This window comes from Lissotriton vulgaris, chromosome 1_2 (assembly GCF_964263255.1).
Source record: "Lissotriton vulgaris chromosome 1_2, aLisVul1.2, whole genome shotgun sequence".
Classification (NCBI taxonomy): Eukaryota; Metazoa; Chordata; class Amphibia; order Caudata; family Salamandridae; genus Lissotriton; species Lissotriton vulgaris.
The window spans coordinates 187983147-188010310 of record NC_141686.1 but is presented as its reverse complement, the minus strand read 5'-3'; the positions used below and the strand labels follow the sequence as shown (position 1 = coordinate 188010310).

Sequence of the window (27164 nt, the reverse complement as noted above, 5' to 3'; positions counted from 1 at the left end):
CTCCATTGATGTTGTGTAGGAACACCTGCAAAAAACACCCATGGGATGCCCCTTTAATGCAGAGTAATGCGTGAAAGGGAGCCATATTTACAAGGCCATGAAAAGTCACGCAGGGTGACTTTACGTAGCCTGGTAAATGTGGACAGGCAGACTGTGCCGTCGGTGCATTAAAAAAGTAACTCACCAGCGGCACAATCGACTTGTAAATGAGCCCCATAGACACAAAGTTTATACCTTCTCCATAGTTTATTGAAACTTTTATGGGCTATGCTGGTCTGATGTTGATGAGGCCTGCAGAGAGGTCAAATGGTTGCTAAGTAGCAGCAAATATTTTTCCTCTCAAACTTTGTGTTGTGTTTACAAGGATTGCAAAATGTATATCTGAAGGAAAAATCATGCAAACAAAGGTATCAAACATCTCTCAAAAACATTTTGCGAGAATGCTGTCATAAAAACCTTCATCCAAAACATTTTTATTGCAATAACCTACAGAAAAAGGTTTGTGAAGTTTACAAAACTTTGCAACCTTCGCAAACTGCAAAGTTTTTTAATATTGTGGTCAAATTTGTTATTTGTCCCATCCTTGACCAACATTTGTTTGCTTGGGAATGTAAATGAACTAATTCAATACAAAAGAATGTAGCACAGTAGCCTACTAACATTTTGCCTAATCAGTACTCTTGGCTATTTAGTTGACATTTTGTTTATCTTGTATTTATTTGTATTTTTTTCTTTAGCTGCTAGATATTGTGATATACAAAAGTTTGTTTTTTATTTTGTTTTTGGTATTTTGTTTGACTTTTGGTGAATATAGGACCATTGGCTTATACTTGTTTTGCTGCATTGTCTTTTGAGCTACTGGTCTTTGTAGAGAGCAAGTTTGATTTCCACAGATGGGACAAGAAGGTTCTTTCCCAAAATCTAAGCAATCTAAGACTCATCTCTCCTAAGCATAATTAGAAAAAGGTCGAGTCACATGGCCAATCCACAAGGGTCACTTGCCCAAACAATGTAATATTCCAAATCTAGTCTTGTGATTCAACGCTAGTGAACCACATTTATTACCTAAAGTGCAGTCCATCGGCGTACGTCACCCAAGGCCTGTCCGAACAATGGTTGTCATGCAAGATGGTTTTCCCTAGGGCCCAGTTAAGGTCACTCAACATCAGTGACACTCACCTGGTGACACAAGGACAACTACTTCAGATTGGAGTCTGATCAAGGTCAGTCTTCACAAGGGACTGCTAGGCGGCCAAGGGAATTCAAAAAAGTCAACTAGTCTTAGGTTTGTCTTCCAGGGATGTCAGCAATGATGGCCTCCTAAGTGCATTTTTCAATGCCAGTGATCCAACAGCTACTCATCAGTGTACCAGTACAGAACAAATGTGGGATCCAGAATAAAAAAAAATCCTAAACAAAATTCTTGGCAAACATACATACGACTTAAAATGTATAAAACGAAAAATCATACAACACAGGTCCCCTGATAGCTTAACATCGGGAAAAAATCTGTTGCAGTGCTCAAAGACTATATATAATGTAGTGTCAAAGGATCAATATGTTGAAGGCAAACCCAATGAGCAACTTTTCATGAGCAATTACACAAATATGGTACTCATGGGCGAAGGAGCATCCAAGATGTGTCCTCAAAGTACCTTATATTCCATTGCCAGTCCATCAGGAATTATTACCACTTACTCAAGATTAATCTTTCAACACCAGTTGTCCATAGCAAACAGCCCAATTTCATTTCATTAAAGAGAGTTTCCCAGTATAAACCCCAAAGTTAGAAGTCCATGGTGAATTACCAAAAGACAGACCTGCAGGTCCTAGTCACTCTGGTTGAGTTCCACAAGGTCTGCTGGGTAAGAACAGTCATCAAGCTTAGGTCTACTAGTCCAAATCCCTGCGACCAGTCAGCCCAGGCTGGCCATCCTAATATGATCCCATATTCAGTGTTCATTCTGACTCAGCGCTCAGCATGAGAAATATTGTGTGATGGTATCAGACAGGCACATGCAGTTGTATTTTATATGCCCCAAGGATGTAGTCAATAGAGGCCAAAACAGGGTCAGTATAGTAAAAAAGGAAGAAATGCAACAGTCCATGAGAGAGACTGGTCTGGCCCTCATAATAAGTCACAGGCTAAGGTGTGACAAAGACTCAGGGATATGCAGGAGAGAACATAAGGCAGTCAGGGAAATGGAAGATGCAGGTACATGAAACGCACATGTAGTGAATCTGTATCATTCAGTAGAGAGAAATTCTCTTTCTCGCTAGGAAGCACTTTTAGAACTATAGGAAAGCCTGACATAATGGGCTTTTAGTCTTTCAGTGCTGGGATCATGGACCATGCGTCACCAGTCCGGCAACTGACCCCTTAACTCAACGTTGCATCTACAGGGAACTCCAAACAACGTTCGTCTGACGCCTAGCTCTGTTGTTTATATTTTGCCCCCCAGTTCCCCCACAGCACTGTGTGAGCGGTGAAAGCAGCTCTCCCGCGGCTCCCGTTTAGCACCAGAGACAGCCAGGACACCTCTGCACCCGGTTCTGTGGGTCAGGTAAAATTGAATGGACCATTGTGGCTTAGTCCTGGGACCCACATCACCTTTACCCTCCGTGGGTTCCCGCAACACAACCTGCAAGTGAGTGATTGCCACTGCCACTTTTTCACATTGACCGCAATACAAATAAATTGCTGTGATTAATGTTTTCTTCTAAAATCCATAACTCCTTACTACTATTTTGGTATTCACAGAATGCACTTATTACTTTTGGCATTCACAGAAGTTGGAATTTTGTCTTAAATCTAACTTAAGACAAAATCCTAACTTCTGTGAACACCAAAAGTAGAAAATTCATTCTGTGAATGCCAAAAGTAGTAAGTGCATTCTGTGAATACATGGTGGGCATGGGTAACCTACCTAAGAGGTTTGCACTCAGCCCAATCAAAATACTCTACAACCCCATTAATCACAGTGTGTATGGGAAACAGCCTCCTTTATACGCACTAGGTAGTAAGCTTTATAGCAGGTCCCCCTTGATTTAGCATGGCTTGCTTTCATTTTCACCTTTTTTCGTAATTGCTCTCTCCTTTGCATCTATTTTTTTTTTACCTCCCTCTCCTCATTTTACTTACGGCTCTCCTCTCCCTTCAAGTATCCCGTTTATCTCCTGGTATTCTCCAGCATTGCATATGACCTTCTGTGGTGGATGCAATAAGCTCTGACCCTCTCTATATATCCCGGATTATTACCTGCTTCCATCATGCTGGTAAATTTGATTTTCCAACCCTGAGTTGATGTGCTGTTTTTCTACAGAATAAGATGGCTCTCTCAGATTATCTCTATCTCGATGGATGTAATAATTATTTTCCACCACACAGTACCAGTACCATGCCATGCTAGTTTGTGTTTGCTTGTTTTATTCGGAAAACAGCCCCTACAAAAAAGGTATCTGTCTCCACGAATATCCTTAACCATGCATGCGCTACAATGCATGCGTGGTTACCACGCATAGCCTTTACCACACATACCTTTACAACAAATTAAGTGGTACAGGTATCAATGGTATAGGTATGTGTGTGACGGGTAAAGACCATTACCATGCACAGCCTTTATCACGCATCCCATTACAACGAGAAACATAGGAAAGGCATGTGTGATAAAGGTGTGTGTGCGGTAAGGGTGGTGGAGGCTATTGGCGTCGTTAGAGGAAACGGAGAGGCCATTCTGCTTCCTCTTTATGGCGTGCACTGTGCCTCAGAAGAACTTGGAGAGGAGACATCGTGGAGAGGAAGGGGTACTTTACTGTATACATAAAAATATACCTGACAAAACAAAGGGCTAGGGGTGTTTGGGTCGCACAGGGGGCTGTTTCCAGGGTTCAGGGGAGGGGTGTTTGTATGAAGGTTTTGGGGGTATAGGAATCATGCAGGGGTCAATCTTTAGCGTTCAGGGGAGGGGTGTTTGTTAGAAGGGTTGGGGGCCAGATGTTGAGGGGAGGGAGTTTCACGGGGAAACTAGGGGAAAAAAAAGTGTGTGAGATAACCTCTAGCATGAATATGCCCTTTCCATGCCATGCATGGGCTTGCAACGAAATCCATTGACGAGATGCTTATCAACAAAGTCCAGCAGCTATATGTATTGATGATACACAATGGTAGAGTATGTTGTACTGTGCGCGCGCCGCTGTGTGTCATTCATAAATATATTGAAAACCACAGGAGACAAATAAAATCAGTGTTATTCACTATATGTATCCTACCTGACTGTCTACTAATTCACATACCAACCCTATGTTAAAGAAGGACCTCCAGGCCTCTTGTATAGTTGTGTTATGTCTGTGTGTGGTTATATGCTTTCATATTCTTTATTGTATTGACTTTGTCCTGATAGGTGTTTTTGTGTAGGCTATTAATATTAATACATTGTATTCGTGCAAAGTAACCAAACGTGAAGCAAACCGGGGCAAAGTATTGATGTGGAATTTACTTTTCAGTGCAAAACTTATTTTGTGCTGGAAATGTGCCTTAAAGTAACATCAAACAGCGCTTTTCACTACTTTGCATTACTTCACATAAAGGAGTCATCCTATGGCTTCCATATCAGCGTTCCCACACAACCGCTCATGGTTCTTGATACAAAGTAGTAGAATTGATTTTTACCCTAAACTTTTCACATTTTCTGTGTATTCTGTACTGTATAGCACACATATAACATATGTCTAAGCACGGTTTTTGTGTTGGAAGGTTACCCTTCCAGTACAAAATCTATGCTAGACATCTAACACACAACTTTGCACTATGATGCAAAGGTGTATATGTGGTGCTTGACTGCCTAAAAGTTCATCAGAGCTTTGGAAGAGAGCACTATATCTTCATCTATATGATGCTGCCTCTTCTCTTGCTCTCCCACTCAGCATAGGTCACGTCTTTCAGTCTTACTATTGAAGCCATGGACTAAAATTATTATTATTATATAATAAAAGACCATGTCATAGAATCAGGTGCTATTCCTAGTGTCTAATCTGATATACATTTCGTTTGTCTTTTCAAGTCCATCTGTGTCTCCCAAAATTCTCACTTGGCCTCAATTCACAGTGAAGAAGAGAATGATTTTGTATATGTTCTCATGGGAAAACCGGTGGATCCTTTTCATAGAGGCGCCTACTGGATAGGAGGACATGACACCTTCAAGGTGAGTGACTTTCATTCTTACCTAACATATATATTAGTCTGGTGCAGGATTCTCCAACGAGTGGCCTGTGAGCTACTGGTAGCTCTCCAGCCACCTGTAAGTAGCTCTTTTGTGTGCAGTCCAGCCTACTAAAATAGAAGCTTCTGCTTTGTTGAATCAGTATATTATGTATACCAAAATTGAAAAGTATGTGTTCAAGATGAGAATATGTGCATTTTCAGAACTGGTAGTAGTCAAAATATATTGAAAGCTGATATTTGAATTCTAAATCATGCAGCACTGAACACTTATTACTAATGTTATTATGCTGGTACTGGGGGCATTGGAGCTGTGGGTGTTATGTACTACCCTTGTAGAGGCATTCCAAATTAACAAAGCCTTTTTTACATTACTTTTGGCAATGCTGCACTTAAGTGATTACAGCTAGTAACCATTCATACAGTAAACACTTATGTAACTTTGTCTGATGTCTATAAAACTAAAATTATTAGTAGAGCAGGATGATTTTATTGAACATAAGTAGCTCTTGGTAATTCAATCGTGGGAGACCCCTGGTCAGGTGTGTGCCCTTGTTGCTGCCCATGTCACATGTAATGCATATGTTGTTTTCTATTGTATACTTGATACTTCATCCCTTTAGCTAATTTAGTCTCTTGGTCTACAAGTTCACTCTCTCTTTAGACAGCGTGTACTGTGTCCATCTCTTAGATTGTAAATACAGCAGCATTGTCTAAGGGCATCTTTGATCAGTGTTCTCAAGCGGAAAGAGGTGCCCAGTCTTACAGTGAAAGTCTGAGGTCACCATGCTTCTGGTAACGGATGGAGGTGAGGAAGAGGAGAGTGAACCTCTCTATGACCTCTTAGCATCCAAATACAAGGATGGTACTCCTTTTCCTTTCTCTCATTTCTGAAACTACCCACTGGTATATCAGTGGTGTAGACGCAGGAGACAGCCTTTCTGCGAAGAATAACACTTGCATGCTTTCTCACAAAGGGAGGGCCAGCATCAGGGGGTCTGTATCTGGCCCGCGCTCTATCGCTGTCAGCTTGAACTCTTGACTTTGTCCAGTTCCGGTACAACCAATTAAATCTTTAGGCGAGTACTGCTTCTAAGCCCTGTTTTTGCATTTAATCTATAAAAATTCCTATTTTGACCTCTACTTATTGGATGTTTGTCTTGTTTTATTATATAATCATCATCTATTTTTCTAAACTGGTATGGAGTTGTTTTGTGTTAGTTTTCACTGTGTTATTGTTTGAAGTGTGCCACACATATTTCACATTGCCTTTTAAGTTAAGCCTGCCTGCTATGTGCCAAGCTACTGAGGGTGAGTACAGGTTAATATATGGTGTGTATCTGACCTACTCTGACTAGGATTGTGGTTGGACAGAGTGCATACCTCTTGCAACCTTAACCACCATTTCTATCAATATGGTTAGTTAATTTAAGAAATAAGCCTAACATAAAATGTAATGCAACTAAAGATATTAAAATATGTATGTCATGAATAAACTTGTATGTATAATTAAACAATGGAGTGGTTGTGAGCATATAATGGCTGCTGTAAGCCTGGAGCTCCAACATTCAAATGGTTTTCTTTCTAGTTCTCCCATTATAATTTAGAATATTCCACCCCTTGTGGGTGGAATGTTCTAACAACCTTATAGCACATCTGCCTTTGGCTATACCTGTTGTTAAAGGCCCTCACCCTTATTATAGGCTATTGCCTGTGATTTGGGCTATAACTCTGGTTCAGGGCCTATAACAACCGGTGTAGCCCTCCGCATCGGGCTATAAGGTTAGATTAAAACTTCCCTGTCTGATATAATTATTAATCTCTCTGGATTTACTGGAATTTAATAGCACCAAGCTTGTTATAACTTGGGAAGTTGGGTCAGTATTATACGTCTTTAGCTACAAAGTTTTTGATTGATCACTCTGAGTTTTTTGTTACATGAAGGAGGGAGAGTACATGAATTCAGATGGATCTAAAATGACAATTCAGCGATTTGGTAAAGGCCAACCTGACAATCTTGGCAATGAAGATTACATTGGTTCCTGGTTTGTGGATAATGGTAAGCAGGTTCTTATTATCTTTTTTTAGTTCATAGATAGACATGGACAAGGCTTAACATGTGAATGCCACAAGATAATTCAATAAACTCTCTAGTTATATAGTGTTAAAAGTTCAAAAAAAATATGGTTTTGATTTGGGGACATAAGACTGATTTTGCTAAAGACATGTAGAGCAGTTCATTGTGTTCACCTGTTGCCTAAACCTCCTCAAAAATCTCAGATTTTTTTTAAAGTGGAATGTTAATAGGATCAACAAATTATTCATGAGAAAATGCTGATCTGATTTTATTTGCAATATTGTTTGCATGATATCAATTCACCTAGTGTAATGTTCAACCTCAAAACCAGAAAGTTTAAACCGACAGACAATTGCGTTATTCTATTTATATAGCTATTTTGGACCAGGGCCTTTCTGCAGGGTCACCCCAAACTGTATCCCTTCACTCCCTTCCTTTGCTGAACCCATTTTCTGTTGACATTTAGCACTCTGTGCACTTTAACACTGCTAACCAGTGTGAAAGTGCTTGTAGTCACTACATAAAATGGGGTACAAGTAGAAGATATATAATTGAAACATTTAATTTGCTTTAAAGTTTTTGTATATTGTGCTATATGCACCCGAGGCTTATAAATTAAATGCTACTTGTGGTTGTGCCATACATATTGTGCCAATACAGTAGCACTTTAAAAGATGTCTCAGAACTCTCACTGCAGCCTATAGTAAAGTTTGGAAACTGCTATTTCGACCTAGCAATACAAACTTTTACCAGGCTTAAACTTTCCCTTTCTTATATTTTTATATAACCCCTAAGGTAGGTCCCAAAGGGTCTTACGACAAGCGTCATTGCGTTTATAAAGTGGGGCTTGTACACTTATGTTTAACATTTCCTGGCATTGAAACACTTCTAACGTTTTTGTACCACTTCTGTAAGCCCTATCTCTCAATTAAGTGCTAACTTTAGACTTGTGGCAGATATAGATATATTGTAAACTCTCAAATGGATTTCTCGTTTTTCCAGGCATGTAGTTTGGCTGCTCTGTTAACAATTTTTTAAACGTTTGCTGAAGCACTGTAGCCTAGTCATTTTATATGTGTGCTGGGTCTTCGTTTCTAACCAGCACAAGGATGCTAGTGAGTCAGGTGATGCAGATCTCATTTTCCAACACAGTTTAATAAGTGCGTCCATCGTTACCTGGGCTAGATTGAATAACCGGGATTCCAATCGGACTTGTGCTTAGGAAGTATATTGCAGAAGTCAAAAGATGCATTTAAACAGGATGAACTGCAGTTGGTTTAGGATGGTTGCATCCCTCCACTTTAGGTGTCCCGAGACATATGTAAATGAAGGGAGAAACTTAGCTACTATAACTTTTAGCAGGTAGGAGTGAGACAAACAACCAATCTTTTTATGAAGTATATTGAACGCAAAAAGCATTTTCTTTGCCAAAGCCCGTCATTAAACTAAGTATTCCTTGTATGGTAATCTGGAATTGAATTACTATTCCTAGGTATTTAAAAGATCTGACCATATCTAGTTTGTTCCCTGCTGCTTTGCACTTGAATTTAATGGGAGAAGGCTGGTATTTGCTGAAAAACTGATTACCCTTGTTTTGTTATAATGTAATTCCAAGCCCAGCAATTGTGTGTATGAAAGTAATTTCAAATGGATTACAATTTAAAACACGTCCTAATGATGAAGCCGGATTTTAGGTTACAATTTTGAAAAAGTCACTCTAAAATGAATAAAGTTGGCTTTTTCTTGTCCCATTTGTGCTTGAATTCTTCCTCTGTCCTGGGTCATTTAGCTCTGAATAGCCCTACCTTTGGGCTTTGTGTATTTCTTCCAGACAGAAAAGCTTTCAAAGGGCATTTCCTACGGCACACAAAAAAGAATCTGACACCTGCATGTTGTCACCCCAGATAGTTTGAAGCCTTACAGAGGAGTGAGAACTTTCCAACGCCAGATATTGGGGAAGGGCATGGAGTCACCTATACAAATTCTGTCCCTAGGTATAAATATTGTACCTCCTTGAAGGCTCCTGGACTTGTGAATGTTACAGAAGAATGCCTACCATGTTGGCAGAAGATAGCCCTGGTGCTTGAAGGACTGCCTTTCTGCTGTAGAAGGAAGATTGAACCTGCCTGCCTTAACCCCAGGCTACCCATAGTGACTCCAAGGGTCATGTTGGTTTAACTCTTCTAAGAGCTAAATGGTCACAGCAAACTTCAAAGGCCTCCATGCAACTGCCCAGATGACCTGCTGCAACGGGCCTGCCTGGACCTGCAAATGGACATGCCTGAACCCTATTGCTAACCTCTGCCGGAGTGAGTTTCTGATCCCCAATAGGTGTCCCTCAGGTAACCTTGGCTGGCATGAAAGAGAACTCCTCCTTAACTAGCTGAAGGTTCCAGCTGCAAGCTACATAGAACTGATGTTGACTGCCGCCGTATCTCGCCGCACCTCGCAGCACAGCTGAGAGCCTCATCAAAAGCAAAGCAGAGGGACACGAAGCCACACAAAGCCTTGTCAGACAGCTAAGAGCTTCATTGGATCTGATGTAGAGCAAAGCGAAGCCCGCAAAGCCTCACTACACAGTTAAGTGTTTCAAAGGAACCAGCACAGAGTAATATGAACCCAATACCTTGCCATACAGCTGAGAGCTTCATTTGACCTCATACAAAGTGACACAAAGCTCTGCAAAGCCTCTTCACAGAGTTGGGAGCTTTCTCTAAAGTAATAAAGAGTAATATGAAGCTTTGCAAAGCCTCACCACCAGGCTGTGAGCTTCATCGGATCTGACTCAGAGAAATGCGAAGCCTCAAAAAAGGCCCACCATGCAGACCTCAAACCTATGACATGATGTGCAACTCACAGTGGGCCAAACTTGGTCCTGTTCCTGGCCTTCCCTCTATTGTTGTCAGCCTGAACGTATGACATTGTCCCAGTTCAGCGCTACCATTTACCCATAGTTTGTGCTTCTAGCTTCTTTGTGCTATTTTTACTTCAAATGTTAAAAGTCAATATCTTCCGTTCTACTGTTGGGATATTTGGTGCTTTGGTATCATTTTATTTATTGACATTTACTCTAATTTCTGAACCGGTTTGAGGATTTTTATTGTGTTTTTTCACTTTATGTGTTTGTGTGCTGCATAAATACTTCACTCATTTACCCTAAATGCATTTGTGCCAAGCTATCAGAGGGTTAAATACAGGTCAATTTAGTGACTTTTGTGGTTTGCCTCGACAAGGATTGTGGCGGTTGCCTCAGTGCATCTTCCACCCCCTTCAATCAAAACCCAATTTCCTACAAATTATATTTATCTGTGTCTACCGTGTAACTAAAAAGAATGTGTGCAATTCTAAAGAAAGAAGACCAATTAAACAATTCTTCAAAACAAATGAATACCAACTATTGAAAAATGGTCTGTATCATGCCTATTTCAATAGGAATTTTTAAGCATGTTTCTTAAGCTCCAGAATCCAACACCATGCTGCTTGGTAACACATTTCTCTTTTCAGTTTGAGGTCCACCCTAGATCTATCAAGCCTTTATCTGTGAATGTTGCTAAGTGTGTGCATACATCGATTATGTATGCATCCCTGCTGATTGGGCACTCCTTTGGTTCTGTATATCAGACTCCAATGCCTGTTCTTGCTTAGTATATCATTTTATTTTCAAATGATGTTCATGAATGTTTCAAGTCGTATCAACAAAATTCAAATTTCAAAGTTCATAATACATGCTGTTCAAACATCACAGTTCATCATAATGTTATTCATGCTCAAATGCATTTCGGGCTACCCAGCCCTTTATCCGGGTGCTCTACAAAATCAAAGACAGATATAACCAATCACTAATATATGTATAATATAAACACATTAAAGCGCACATTTCCGCGTGTATTCATGCAAACGAAGTGAGAAACGCCGAGGTGCTCGTGTGGGAGAATCAAAGTCATGCGGTATCGTACACTTACAAGGGATGTTTTGAACTTTCATCCACGATGTGGCTGAAACAAAAAAAGTGCAATATACGTAAGTATGGCATTCCTAAAACATACGAGATTCTGGCTGAAGATTGTGGGTGTTCACATGGCGGTGACCAGACCGACTTACTTGATAAAAAGGTGGTTCCTTCGTGCGGTTGTGGTATTGCGTGTAGTCGCGAGGATTGCAAGTGAAGTTTAAACAAACTATCTAAAATAAAGATGATTGGTCCCGTGTCGGGTCATGTGATCAACCGAGCTTTAGGAAACCTAAAAAACGGACGCGAAAGTGTGCGAGTGATTGTGGCGGCCATATTGCACATAGTGAAGTAAACAGGGTGCGCAGTGTGATATATATTGACATGCAAAAGTGACATATCATACATAAGAAAAAAATGGCTTTACAAAAGAACAGTGCATCAGGCAACTTTTATATTTGTCTAAGAGTCAAATCAACCAAAAACTCCAAGCCAACACCCTTATAAATACCATAGGGCGCTAAGAATTCCCCGGGGACTACGAATAGCGCTAAAGCCCTCCCTGTGCAAAAATTCTAAGACTTTTCAAGAAAAATTGAATGCTCTCTTAAATAAATGCAGTCTGGACCTCATCCTACTCGTAGTAGAAGAACTCTCTAACATCTTGGTAGATCTAAACAATGAGATCAAACAAATCAAATTGAAAAAGAACTAGAGGATTCCGTCACACCTGAGGATTGGTCGAAAATCCTAGAAGACATTCAGGTATAATTAGATAAGCACACCAGAGAAATAATTGAAAGGAAAATAAGAAAGTTCAGGAGGGACATCCTGGACTACAAAATGGGAGCGGTTTACACGTGGGCCGAAGTGTACGCCCAAAGACAAAGGAACAAACCATACAATCAACACCTCATCAACAATACCTCATCTTCCGGAAGTGACACATCACAAAGACCAATCATCAAGAGAACCATTCCACCCAACGCAGGGCAGCAACCAGCTAAAGACGCTACTGAAAGAGCCACACATAGAGACAGCAGTCCAACCACCTCGGAGCCTTTTTTTAGAGGAAGGCCAAAACGACAGAGGAGAACCCAGAGGAGCAAAAGAAAAAGAAAAGAGCCATCCCAATACCAGAAGCACGATCATGAAAAAGGACAGCAAAATGAAGAACACTTAGTGATCAACATTTCTGACACCACCTTAACAACTTATGAAATGAAACTATTGCAAAAAGGAACCTCATTCATCCCCACCGCTAAAACCAATCAGTTGGAATTGGAAGTGAGCACCTTCAAATTCATCAGAAAGTTACGACTTTGTCATTTCTTTGACAACATCGTACCCCCAAGTACCGAGGACAAACCGGATTTATTGTTGGGCCTACGCCCTCCCAGCACATACCAAGCACCCGGCAGTCATAAATGTATTGACTTGTTCGAGACTCTCGTTAAGCAAGATCTAACTAAAATCAACTACAACAAAAGAATCTCGAAAAACATCACTCAGAAAGATCAGGACACACTCAAAAGAATAGCAAACAACACAGAGATTAAATGCCTGAAAGCTGACAAAGGAGGAGCACTGGTGGTGGTAAACACCACAATGTATGTACAGAAAACTCTTGAACATATCTCTGACATGAAACATACATGAAACTAGACGCTAACCCAACAAGCCAATTCAAGAACACCCTGAATGACTTACTAAACAAAGCCATAGACATGGGAACGAATAATGAAAAGACTAAAAAAATTCTCCTGTTGGATCACCCAAGGAGCCCATCAATACATATGATCCCTAAAATCCACAAAAACTTAAGAGACCCACCATTCAGACCCATTGTGTCTACCCGAGAATCACTCCATGAACCGGTGGGGAAGTTTCTTGATCAGTACCTCCAGCCATCCGTCAAATCAAGGAGAAGTTACGTGAGGGATACTACTGAATTCCTCAACAAGCTCGCAAAAATCAAACAAGAAGAAGGTGAAAACTTAATCCTATGCACAGCTGACGTCAGGTCCTTATACACGTCAATCCCCCATCAAGGAGGGATAGAACCCATAGAAAAAACCATCTTGAACAGTCAAATAGAGGCTCCAAAGCAACAATTTCTAATAGAGCTCATCATGTTCACCCTTTACCACAGCTACTTCCAATACGAAAATTAGTGGTATATGCAGCTGTCCGGCATGTCCATGGGCAATTGTGCGGCGCCCACATACGCCAACATCTACATGAAAGACTTTGAGGAAACCCACATTTATGAGAATCCTAATTGGTCCAACAATTTAAAGTTATTCGTCAGATACATCGATGATTTATTTTTCAAACGGAAAGACTCAAGAAAGAATCTTGAGGACTCGCTGGCAGACCTCAACACAAAGGACGACAGAATCCAATTAACTTGGGAGATCAATGAAGAGTCAATCACATTCCTAGATGTACACATCTCCAAAACCAACACAGGTTTTGAGACAGACTTGTTCAGAAAAAAAACAGACCGCAATAACACTTTGCATTACACCAGTTTCCACCAGGGTTCACTTAAACATCATTTACCCTATTCAAAAATGTTACGAGCGAAGCGCATCACATCAAACCCTGAGCTATGTAATCGATGAATAACCGAAATGGGTAATAGATTTCTTGAAAGAGGTTATCCTGAAGATATAATCAAACAAGCAGAATACCGAGTGGCAAACATACCAAGGGAAATGGCCCTTGTTAAAACATCTAATCCTAAAGACACCAGGATGGTCCTTGTCTCTAAATTCTCCACACTCAGTGCAACTTACAAAAAGATCATCTTAAGACACTGGCCAATATTATCATCGGAACCTGATTTCAAAGACTTGTTTAAATCCACGCCGATCTTTGCGTATACCCGCAACCAAAACATCAAGGAAATCTTGTCCAAACCACCCATCACACACAAAGCATCAAAAGGCACACGCCCGTGTGCTAACTACAACAGTTGCAATAACATCATCAAAGGCAACATCATCACCCACCCCATGAGGGGTTTCAACATCAAACTGAACGTCACAGCCACATGTGATTCATCTAATCTGATCTACCTCCTCAAGTGTCCTTGTGGAATGATCTACATCGGCAAAACAGAAAGAAAAATAAAAGTTCGACTTAACGAACACAAATCCAACATCAAACCAAAAACACCAAATCCAATGTTGCTGTACATTTCAATGAACATTCCCATAGTGTGGCGCAACTCAAATACATGGTACTGGAAATTGTTGACAAAAAAGAAGGCAAGGACAACAACAAAAGTTTGTTACGAGAACTTGCATGGATTTATCGCTTGCAATCCATGCAGCCATTTGGTCTGAATGACAGAATTAAACTCAGCTGTTTTATTTAAAGCACCACCCGGTGATTTATGATGCCAAGTTTCTTTTGTAAAGCCATTTTTTTCGTATGTATGATATGTCACTTTTGCATGTCGATATATATCACACTGCGCACCCTGTTTACTTCACTATGTGCAATATGGCCGCCACAATCACCTGCACACTTTCGTCTGTTTTTTATCTTTCCTAAAGCTCCGTTGATCACATGACCCGACAACGGACCAATCATCTTTATTTTAGATAGTTTGTTTAAACTTCACTTGCAATCCTCGCGACCACACGCGATACCACAACCGCACGAAGGAACCACCTTTTTATCAAGTAAGTCGGTCTGGTCACCGCCATGTGAACACCCACAATCTTCAGCCAGAATCTCGTACGTTTTAGGAATGCCATACTTACGTATATTGCACTTTTTTTTGTTTCAGCCACATCGTGGATGAAAGTTCAAAACATCCCTTGGAAGTGTACGATACTGCATGACTTTGCGTTCTCCCACACGAGCACCTCGGCGTTTCTCACTTCGTTTGCATGAATACTCGCGGCAATGTGCGCTTTAATGTGTTTATATTATACATATTAGTGATTGGTTATATCTGTTTGATTTTGTAGAGCTCCCGGATAAAGGGCTGGGTAGCCCGAAATGCATTGGAGCATGAATAACATTATGATGAACTGTGATGTTTGAACAGCATGTATTATGAACTTTGAAATTTGAATTTTGTTGATACGACTTGAAATATTCATGAACATCATTTGAAAATAAAATGATATACTAAGCAAGAACAGGCATTGGAGTCTGATATACAGAACCAAAGGAGTGCCCAATCAGCAGGGATGCATACATAATCGATGTATGCACACACTTAGCAGCTATTTCCAAATGTGACGGTCGGACACGTAACCTGCAGGAGCACCCTACCATATACAACTTATATCGATCACATAAGCCTTCTCACAAACCGCTGTGCACCTCGCCTACTCTCAAATTTTATCTGTGAATGTCTCATATGAAAAAGAGATCCATACTCCTGAATTTATACGGCCAATGTCTCAGTGGAATTGTAAAAATCACTAATCACTCTTCAAGAGATGGAAATAAGTAAATACATCAGACAGAGGGAAAGGGAATTACAACTGTAGTATTTGTTTTAAGATTGGTCTAGGTACAACCACCAATGGCTTTCTTGTAAATTCCGATGAAGTCTGAATACAAACTGTAAAGACATTTCCTTGTACCAGCCTGCCATCTTAGCAACCTGATTCTGAAATAACTGATGCTGGATGATAAGAAGGTCGAGAGTAGTTACTAGAACTATCTGTAAACCGCAGCAAGTGAAAGGGTGACCATCTTTCATCTCTAAACCACTACATATTCTGCAAACAGCCAGAGGACAATTGAAATCACAACTGTAGAACTTCTTTAGACCTACTTCCTGAGATGGCAATGATATCAATCAGAGCTTTTTGCCTTAAAAGTATCTGGCACTTTTATTTTTAATCATCCTATTCAAGGATGAAGCATTGGAAAAAAGGCAATGGGCCTTTCTAGATGCTGGGTGAAGTTCGATCCCACAGACTTCTGTCTTTGTATTCAAAATGCAATGCCTAAGTTAATGGAATCTATGGACTCCCGCACTAGCACTAGGGATCAGTGGCTCTTATCCAATTTGGATAAAATTTGGATCTAGCACTTTAGCGGCAACCCGGCAGTAAATTCAACTTGCGCCTTCCTGTCCCCATAGTTAACTAATGTGATGTTAGACCTAAAGAAAAACTACAAGCAACTAAAGTATGTAAATACAAAATAATTCAGCAGAAGATAAAATGATGCTGAAGGAGGTTACTGGAATGCAATATTATTCAGTACAAAATTCCACAACCAGTTGTGGCCCCAAAGACATTTTTCAGATTATAAAGTTTTAATTAGTTAGTGCAAATGTATTGCACCATCCCTCTCTCTCACAAATTGATTGAAACAAATTGGTGGATTTTTTCTGGAACAAAGTAGCTACCATCTATTCCACCTTTAACAATTCTGCCTTTTCAGATAATACAATTACTGCAGCTATTGTCCTTAAAGAAAGATATACATTCTTTCAAGTCTTTGGAGACTTCCAACTTTCTGACTTTATTAAATGCCATTGAGTTATGTTCTACCTCAGACCTTCTGCCTACTTGATAAGCTAACAATAATGAGCACTACACTCTCTCCCATCCTAGTTGACCTTGTGAACACCTGTTTATGTTGTGGCATTGTCCCATGGGGCTGGAAACATGTTTTGGTACTACTGCTACTTAAAAAAAAACCTTACTTGGAGGTATCAACATGGGCCATTTCGCGCCCTGTTTCCCTGTTGCCTTTTATGCCGAGACACTTGAGAAGCACATTAATGTCCATCTGTCTGCATTCCTGGAATCATACACTTGGGTGCATTTTTCCCAGTTTGAATGTTGATTAAGAGACAACCCTGACACTGGTATGTTAGGCATTACTGAATGTCTTAAGCTCCTCCAGATCTGGGCAGCAGAGGAACTGCGAATCTTATCCTTTTGGATTTAAGTGTTGCGCTTGAAACCATCTTCCACCAAGTGCTCCTCAAAAGATTAACAGATGCTGGTGTTAGTGGATTGCTGTTTCCTGGCTTCAGTCATTCTTGGAAGAGAGTTTCTTTCAGGTTATTGCTAAACTTAGGAATCTTCTGTGTGTAGGTTACCCAATGGAGTTCCATAAGAGTGCCCTCTGAGTCAGATAATATTTAACATATATGTCTGAACTTTGGCAGATATGGTGGAAAAGCATGGCTTGTTTCTCTACTACTATGTGGATGACAGGCAAATCATTATAACACTTTTCAGGTTGGAGAACAGCACTTCACAACATGGTTCTCTGTCTGGAGAATGTGGCAAACTGGATGCAGCCTAACTGTATGAAATTAAATGGAAACAAGACGATGTACAATTAATGGGTAAAGAGCCCCAGTTGTGGGGTCTCTATTGTTGGCGGGATGAGTTAGGTACTTACCCTTCCCTAAGCAGGTGATAAAGGATCTGAGTTTTTGGTTGAATGATACTGACTATGGATCAACAAATCGCTACGGTAGTTCCATGTTATTTGGTCCTAATCCTATGTTTTTCAAAAATACTATGGCTTCTACCGTCTGAGATCTGAAAAACTATTGTGCAGGCTATAATAATCTAAATATTGGATTATGGCAATGTGCTATATGTGGGGGAAACTATTTCCGGTCATTAAGGTCATATGTGGCTGTACTTTGTTCATCACATTGATATTTTACAAAAGCATATATTGCTTCCAGGACCACTATGGTGCTAAGGCTGGGATGTAGTTAATAAATCACCGCATTGATACATTGAAAGAAAGGTGTCTTTGTGATGGCGGGAACACTGATATATATTGATATGTCAGGTATAGGTCAGTAATATATACAAAAAGGGCTTGTATTTCATTTCTATGAAAACCCTCAAAGTGGGGTTGTTTATGTGTAGCTTATTAATTGAATTATACTTTATTGTACTATTAATTAAAATCTTTACAATATAATACACTTTGCAGTATTTGACATATCAAGCACTAATACATCAAATCAGTGAGGCAACAATTCATTAAAACATAGGTGAACATGTGCCCAAGGGCTCATTAAGATAAATAAAGTACTTCCATACTAAGTTAACATCTGTAGCCAGAAGAAAAAGAAAACATATTGCAGTATAAAGTTAAGTGCATACAGAACCATAGCAACTGGCGGGGTATTACAATACTTTCGAGACTGTGCTGGTGTCTTTGGCAGTTATGGTACATGCACACTGGTGTAGACCACTATGGTTAGCGGCCTAGAGCCTTCTACATTGCAGGGAAATCAAGTGCTTGAAGTGCTTGTTCTTAGGCTGGGAACTAGTCCTGGAGATGGAATGTTCACCTCTAGTGACAGTAGTAAAAAAGTTAAATAATAGGTTGAGTACCATGGTACATGCTGTACAATCAATTGCAAAAGGCTAATGAATTTGTCAAATTTCATAGGCTCTGTAAGAGTGAACACTTGGGGGAGATTTACTAATATTTTACACTGTGCTTGCGACATAAAAGTGATGCAAATCAGAGCAAATTCTTTTTTTCCGATTTACTTTCCAGCGCTAAGCTTGTTTAGCACTAGAAATTACGTAAAAGTAACACAAATCAGTGCATAGTGCTGCCTTGCATTACTTAGCGCCAAGGGAGCTTACCATGGGTGGTGCATGAACATTCGCTTGCATCACCCAAGGTTTCTGTTACTAAACCCTATTTACTCAATAAAGTAGACAGGGTTTAGCATCAGAAAACTGTGCCCTTTTAATGTAGACACAATGAAGGAGAACAGCTTACATTTTTCCTTTTTTTTGTTTTACTTTGTTCTTGTTCTTCACATTACAACACATGTGAAGGTGGGAAAAGAGTTAAAGTTAGTCTAGGCATGGTATTATTTACAGGAGGGATATTCTTCCAGTAAAAAAAACCTATGCTAGACTCAGGAGATCACCCTTGCACTATAGTGCAAAGGTCTCCGTGGCACAAGGCAGCTGAGAGCCGAAGCTAGGGAGAGTGGAGGAGAGTGCCATATTTCATTAAATTTGGTGCTCTCTTCTCATGCAGTTCTGCATTGGTGGCTGCTGCACTGAGTTGCGTGAGTAAGCAATAAATCTGGCCCCAAGTTTGTGGCCTTGTTGCACGTCTGTATGCCATAGGTGAGAAGGAGTAGTTTTAGCAGTGTGCGGCATGGGCGTAAAAGCGCTAACAGCATAACAAATTATTAAAAGACTCATACTTTTAGGATCAGAGTCTACAGTTGACTGTTTTAATTAATGACTGACATTTGGGCTTTACTTCTTTGAATTTCAGCCCTATTAGCCATGCAGGCATTATTTGTTTAATACAGCCTTTGTGAAGTGCACAACAGAGACAAGGTTGAGGTCTAAAGCAGTCCGGCTAGCTGTTGGTATACATTGGCCCCACAGCTTGTAGTTTTAATTTCATGAGATTATCCATTTAATTTGCCTTTTATAGTGTTTTTTTCAGCGGTTGTCTTAATAGCGGCACACAAAAGCTGCAGGTTATTCAGGATCAATCTGATCAATTATGGGAGCGGCAATTGATCTTTGGAGGTATTGCAACCAGCAATTCCCTTCTAGGGCAAAGATCTTCCTGAGGGCAGCTTTCATGGTGTTGGGCAGAGCGTTTCTAATCTTATAGTAGTTGTTTGCAAAGGATGCCAGGCTTTCCCATGTTTGCCTCTCCAGACAGAACCAGCCTTACAAGGCGGTTTCTGAGGTGTGATGGTAGTCTGAAAGCTATTTTGTATGCCTCAATCTGGTATTTATCCATGATGTTAACTAATTGTCCATTGTAGGCTTCATGGCCATGATGGTAATCATTAGTTCTGAGGGTTGCTGCTAGTACTTGTCTCAATAGGATGGTAGAACAGGTTTCCCCAGGTGCTATTTTTGTTTTCACGGTCTAATTAATATTGATTACGCCTTTGCCACAATGTGCAACAAGTACTTTTTTGCTCCTTCTTTTGCCTTTATCCAAGCATCCAGTTAATTATAAGCATCAGCAGACAGATTCGATTTATCAAGGAGCCAGTCTTCAGATAAAGTTTGTGTTTTTGATTGGATTCCTGAAGACTAGCACTTTAGTCTTCCTTAGTCTTTAGTCATTTGCCACTCTTCTATTGGCCAAGTTGTAATTGTGCAAGGTGTTGAGGGCTTCTGTAGCCCAGTTCAGGAATGGTCCAGGAGGATGGTGACATCAGCATACTGTAATATTGTGACCATGGTGCTCCCAATTTTAGGTGGGATAAGCTTTGCTTGTTTCAGTGCTGTGCCCATATGTGCAGTGTAGTGATTGATTATTAGGTACGCAGGCACTCAAAATTGCTCAAGGGCATAAGGAATAAAAGTACCAAGATTTACATATTTATGTCATGGCGGGTAAATCAATATGGATTGTATACCATGTTATCTTGAGAAACTGCACTTATAAATGTGCAGTCACTTGTTTTTATTGCACTGCAAAAAACACATTTGAGGTTTATTACCACAGTAAAGCAAACTGACAGAAAAAGATCACTTATTACTTCTTCACAGATTGTAGGTAACAATAACTTTACCCTTGGAAACAGCTCCAATAATAATCACAAGGTCTCTTTAATGTAATTTTACCAGTATAATATGTTATTTTTTTTACCATTATTGAGGAAGGAGGTGGGGCAACGTGACTCACTTGTGTCTTTGCCTGTCCAAAAATCAATCAATCATTCTATCATTCTATCTGTCAATCTATCTATCTATCTATCTATCTATCTATCTATCTATCTATCTATCTATCTATCTATCTATCTATCTATCTATCTATCTATCTATCTATCTCTATATATTTATCTCAAGTTAGCAAGGTTTTCTTTAAACATTGGAGATATGGTGATAGAAAAACAAATTAATTTTAAATGACACATGGAAATGTGAAAATATTTAAAACAAACTAGCTTTTATAAACAAAAATATATAGCATGAGCATAATAATTCAGGAAATGAATGCAAGTGTCTATACAGGACTTTTTATGCTTTTGGTTGCAATTTCAATAACATATTTTTCGCTTTCAATAGGACATGTTACCTGGAATGATTACCCACTGACGCCATATGCATTCCCTTTTGCCTGCAAATATTATCTGGAAAATCGGTAAGGCTTTCCTACTATCTAACATTTTCTGGCAAAAAAAGCTAAATCTTATAATGCGTAGGACTTACAATACATTAAACCATTCTACATTACAATAGCAATGTATCATATTTTTCTAATGCAATACAATCAACACTCAAATCATCTGTTGTGGGGTCTGTTTCACTTAAGGTTTATTATTAGATATCAAGTGAGGATTTATTAGGTAATCTGTAATCAAATCAATCATTAGTAGGAAAAGAATATCCATGAACGAATCTCACAGATAAAATTACAAATGGATCTTAAAATTCTATGTAAAATCCATAAAAGTGATTACATAACATGGACAGTTAGTTATACTGAAGTAATATGCCGGATACCAAGCTGGCATTAACTCAATGGTAATCAGGTTATAAGGCATTATCAAAGCATCAGATGAGGGATAATTAAAGGGCTATTCATTCTCATATCTTAAAATGTCCAGATATAGGAGCTGTTTCCTTCTTTGAATGGCATATGACACTCACTGACATACATTCAAATTATTCAGATTACTAATAAAATTAAAAGCATCTTTGTAATACATCATTTTCTATTTTAAAAACAATGGCCTTAATATTTGTTTCCTAAAATCCCTACATAAACATTACAAAAAAGTAAAACATACAGTGTAGTCTGATTGGACTAAAATGGACATTTGGGAAGCTTTTGGGAACAAAAGCTCATCTCGGGAAAAGCCACCAAAAAGTTCAATGTGCCCGTTCGCTGTCTTGTTAAATAAAATATTTGTTGAATATTTGATACCAAATTGAAGTATCTCTGAGCATTTTGGTTTAGCACACACTATCTTTTCTCAGTCAGTTAATCTTTTTCTCCCTTAAAACCGAGTTTAAATCTTTCTTACTGAATTGTAACACTGCCTCCAGCTTATGGATTCTTTAATCATTAGGATCACCACTGATAAGCTTGTTACGTCACTTAGGGGCCAGATGTAGGTAATTCCTATTTACCTACTCATAAATACCGAATCAAACCGAATCGGTATTTAAGAGTAGGTAAATAGGAAGGGGGCAGATGTAGGTACTTCTTATTTTAGATTTACCGAATCGGTATGAATCGGTATTTACCGATGCGGTAAATACCGAATCGGTATTGCCTATTGATTCCTATGGGCCTTGAAGCCCATAGGAATCAATGTGAAATACTGATTCGGTATTTACCGAATACTGCAAGGGTGCAGGGGGTGTCACTTTGACACCCTCTAGCACCCCAAGTACAGGCTTGTGTGACATGTGGCACACATACATGCCCTAAGGACATGTCTGTGTGTCACATGGCACAGGTGTACATGCACAGATGTGCATGTACACCTGAATTCGGTATTTTACCACCCAATTGTATTGGGTGGTAAAATACCGAATTCTGAAGGCCTGTAGCACTGTAAACCAGTGCTACCTACATCTGGTATTTACCGAATCAGTAACATTACCGATTTGGTATTTTACAGAATCGGTAGATTTACCGATTCGGTACATTTACCGATTCTGTAAAGTAATGGCCCCTACATCTCAAAACCCAATTACCGGTCGGTAACGGCCGCAATCGGCCGTTACCGACCGGTAATTGGCGACCTACATCTGGCCCTTAGTGATGATGGAAAAAGTACAGATATATCAATTGATGATAGAAGCATGTTCGACAATGTATCCTTTTACCGTGTCACACCCATTTTCTACTGAATGGTACTGATGTTAACTGACTCTGACTGTACCCTGTGCTCTGCTAACCAGGCCCAGGGTCAGTGCTATATGTAAAAACATACTTGTAATAGGCTACACTTACAATTGATAATGACAGACCCTACACGTCCCAAGTGGATAATAGGGTCAGGGCTGCAATCTACCTATTAGTCCATCAGAAAAATTATGGCATGGAGGTTTAGAGGCCCAGCCGATTCCTTGCACTTACATGTGTACACTGCTCTGTGCCTGCTGTCCTTTTAAATGCAGTTCTGCCTTGCACTCTGTCTTGAAAATGAAATTCTACAATTGGTATTGACAGACCCTATACATCCTTAATATATAATAAGACTATGGGGTTCAAACTACCTATAAGTCCCTAGAATGTAATTAGGCATGGAAGGTTAGAGGCCCAGCAGATAACCTGCACTTGCTTGTGTGCACTGCTGGGTGCTTGGTGTTATTTTAAAGGCAGCCTGGCTTAGCAGACTTTTTTTTAAAGTACATGTTGTGCAACATCGACTTTGGTTGTATGGGCACTTATAAAGTGATAATCTAAGTTATGTGTACATATTAGGCACCCCCAGGGGCCTTATAAAAGATGTTGTTTATGGTGAGGCAAACCATTTCATGTTTTCCCCACTGTAGATTCCGAGCTCCATAGGCTCACATTGCAATACCTTATGTCTATGTAACTATTGCTAGGAAAGGAATGGAAATAACCAATGATTGATCTTGATAAATGCAACAATTTGCCACTGTTAAATTTATCATAACTAGTACAGAATAGATGTTATGGAAGTTTCTCTTCTGTAAGCCAAATGCAGCTTTCTAGTTCTCCCATCTGATTGGTCAGTCTTAACCAGCACAGCCAAGCTGCTTTGATTAGGTGATAAGTGGCCTGGCATGAGAAGGAGTTATGTGATGGAGAGAGCAGCTTGGGAGATTGGGTCTGACAGGGGGGCTTGGTAAATCAAACTGAGCTTAAAGAGAGAGCAGACCAGTAAGGAATGCCAGGTGTACCTACCCCTACAACCTGTGCCCCAGCCACATGTCAGGTTTAGGACAGAAAAAGGGAAAGGAGAGCTAATTGAAATAAGCCACACTGTGGGTTGATTTAGATGGCGCTTACTCCTCTGGAGGGAAATCATCCATGTTGGATTTTGGAAGTGGAGTATTTTTTGGGACAGCAAGTTGCAATACTTCTAAGGAAGTTGTCATGCTTTAGGGTGGCACCTAGCATTTTATTGGACGGAGTTGCCCACCTGCTTTACGCCACAGAAACTGAATAAATGTGTTAGAGCTGCATAGTCTCTCAGATCAGCTGCCTGAAACTTTAAGGAAAAGAGTGACTGCTCTGCTGGAATATGGATTTACAATCAGTGGCCTGTACTGTGAATGACTGTGCCTGCTGCACAGTCTGGCACTACAACCCAGGGGACCATGCTTTGCTTTAAGAATGATTAAGGAGTGGACTCCCTGCAAGCTACAGGTTAAGAGAGCCCATTTGCGTCATTGCAATTAAGATTCCCCTTCTTGGAGTGTGTCCATTGAACTTGTAAAGGTTTGGCCAGGTGCACTGTGAGAATTGTGGTCCTGGCAACCCAGAGACTATCTAGGAGATTTCAGACCTTTGGATTGGTGATTTGGACACTTTGAACCTACAAGGAGACCTTCAGGAAGCACCTACTGAACTTTTGTGAAAAAGCTCAATGAGTTGACCGACTCCACCTCAACGGTCAACGGTCAAGCTTAACTACCTTTAACAGTGACCTGGATTTCAGGTTAATTCCACTGAAAGCTCCAGAGCTCCAGACTTCAAGGATTTGACCGGGGCTTCGCAGAAAGTCAAGCTGGCGAACACTCTTCGGATCCGGCCTGCTGTGGCGGGTCAAGCGACGTCAGAAGGAAAAGCTCCAGAAACGTTTCTACATTTTGACCGGGGCCTCCTACGTAGTGTATTATACCTAGACTCCATTGAGGTCGACCTCAAACTTTGACTTTCTATTTTCAAGCACTAACACATGGTTAATATTTAGAAATGTATATCTCCGGTTTCCTACATTAGATGTTTACCTTCTTGGTGTTGTTTTGTTCATAAAAATATTTTCTAGTTTCATAAATTAGTATTGTTCTTTTATTATGCACTGTGCCTTATTTATTTGATGTGTTGGTGTTTTTAAATGCTTTACACTCCTATCTCCTAAGTTAGGCCTGGCTGCTCGTTGTCAGCTCACAAAGGCTGAGCAAGGGGCTAATTTACTGAGACCCTTATTTGACCATATACCGTGCTGGTGGCCTTATTACTATCGGTGGGTGCATACTTACCTATACCAAAAAAAACCCTTTCCATCATTTGATGTTCAGCGGTGTGGATACAGACTTGTGTTTAAAGTACACCATACAGTAATTAGATAAGATCTTTAATCCTCTAAATTGAGTAAGAAGACAGAGAGACAACTATCAACTAATTTTAAAAGCTTTAGAGCAGAGGTAACAGGAATTGGCTATTGAGCAGAAGGAGGAGAAGAAAGCAAGAAGAAATGGTGCCAGTGATAAAGATGAGGTGTTTGAGATGTTCAGGAGTGGTGGGCTTGACCTCGGGCTCCAATAGGCAATAGTGCACAGGTACACAGAGGGGAAGGATATTGACAAATGGCTGACTGCATTTACAGATCCCTTGGGATGAGGGTGGTTCACCGCAAGCACTGGGGTTTATTTTTGTGGGAACTGATCCCAGTAGCTGGGAGGGATAGACTCCTGACCCTGCAGGGGGATGAGGTGAAATATTACTCCAACATGAGGCAATCCTTAGTTAAGACGTTTGGTCTGACCCCAGAACAATACAGGGTAAGGTCCAGGGAAACCCAGAAGGTAAATACCCAGTCCTAGGTGGACTTTGTTGACATCTCAGGGAAGGCACTAAAAGGATGGATTGGTGGTAACCAAGTAAACACATTTGAGGGAGTGTGCATTTTGTTTTTGAAACATCACATTTTGACTCTTTGTGCCTGTATCCAGTAGACTCTTAAGCTGACTTGCCCTAAAGGGCTCGGGGAGTTAACTGATGAGTGGGTGAGAACCGAGGTTTCCAATGAGCACCAGGGAGTAATCAGTAGAAGGGAGGACAGATCTCTCCCAGGTCAAAAACAGAAGGAGCCATCCAGAGACCTACACAATTCTTAACAAGGGGGGAGGGGCGAGCCAATCTAAGTTCAATGGGAAGGGGTATCAAGGAAAGAAAAGAATGGTAGGTTCTTTTATGCTTCGAAGGTGGAAAAGTGCTTTGACTGGAATACGCTAGGGCACAAGAAGCCCCCGACGGGTGGGCAATCCCCAAGGATTGCTAGTGTAAGTGTGGAGGTGTTGAGTGCCCTGGGTGGGATGGATATTGCAACCCTGACTGCCTTACATCCAAGTACAGGCAGACGCCTACCATCAATAGAACGGAGGTTGAGACTCTAGGAGACACAGGAGCCAGGTTGACGATAGTTATGGACACACTGGTGTCTAAAGAGCAGATATTAGCTGCTGAGTTTCAACAGGTGACATATGCAGACAGTAGGACCAAACTCCATCCAATGGCTTTGGTATATTTGGAATGAGAAGCGTGACAGGCCCTATGAAAGTAGTTGTGTCTCCTGAACTCCCAGTACAGTGTTTACTGGGAAATTATCTCAAAGCATCTGAATGTTCAGAGGTGGACAGAGGGCTCCATATGAAAATATTGGAGCTCTCTGAGTTGGTATGTGCTGTAACCCAGTGAAAGGCTAGCCAGAAGTGAAATGATGGACACTTTGATCCAGTGGCGGCTGCAGCTGATATGAAAAGGGTGAGGGCGGAGGCAGGAGAGAGGGGCAGACAGGAAAACAATAAGAAAAAAAAGAAAAAAAGTACACCTACCTACCTGCTGCTCTCCATCGCCTCTAGGATCCTCTTCTCCCACACCTCATCTTGTGCTCTTTCTGCTCCAGGAACTGCAAACTGCAGTTCCCATGATTAGTGTCCCAGACTCGTCTATGGTCAATCCTAGCACTTCTCGAGAGGTGTTGTGATTGGCATGAGCAGGCTTGCTTTCTGCTCCGA

The 27164-nt window shown here is 40.4% G+C and overlaps 1 protein-coding gene across 1 annotated transcript in view; it reads left to right on the top strand.

Moving 5' to 3' along the window:
- The window catches only part of LOC147734873 (lectin-like), an 86609-nt gene that overhangs the window by 49133 nt on the left and 10312 nt on the right, over positions 1-27164 (top strand). Inside the window, exons 2-4 of the mRNA XM_086953658.1 lie at positions 5061-5201; positions 7163-7277; positions 21282-21357. Coding sequence (XP_086809784.1) covers positions 5061-5201; positions 7163-7277; positions 21282-21357 — 332 coding nt within the window. The remainder of the gene's footprint in view (positions 1-5060; positions 5202-7162; positions 7278-21281; positions 21358-27164) is intronic.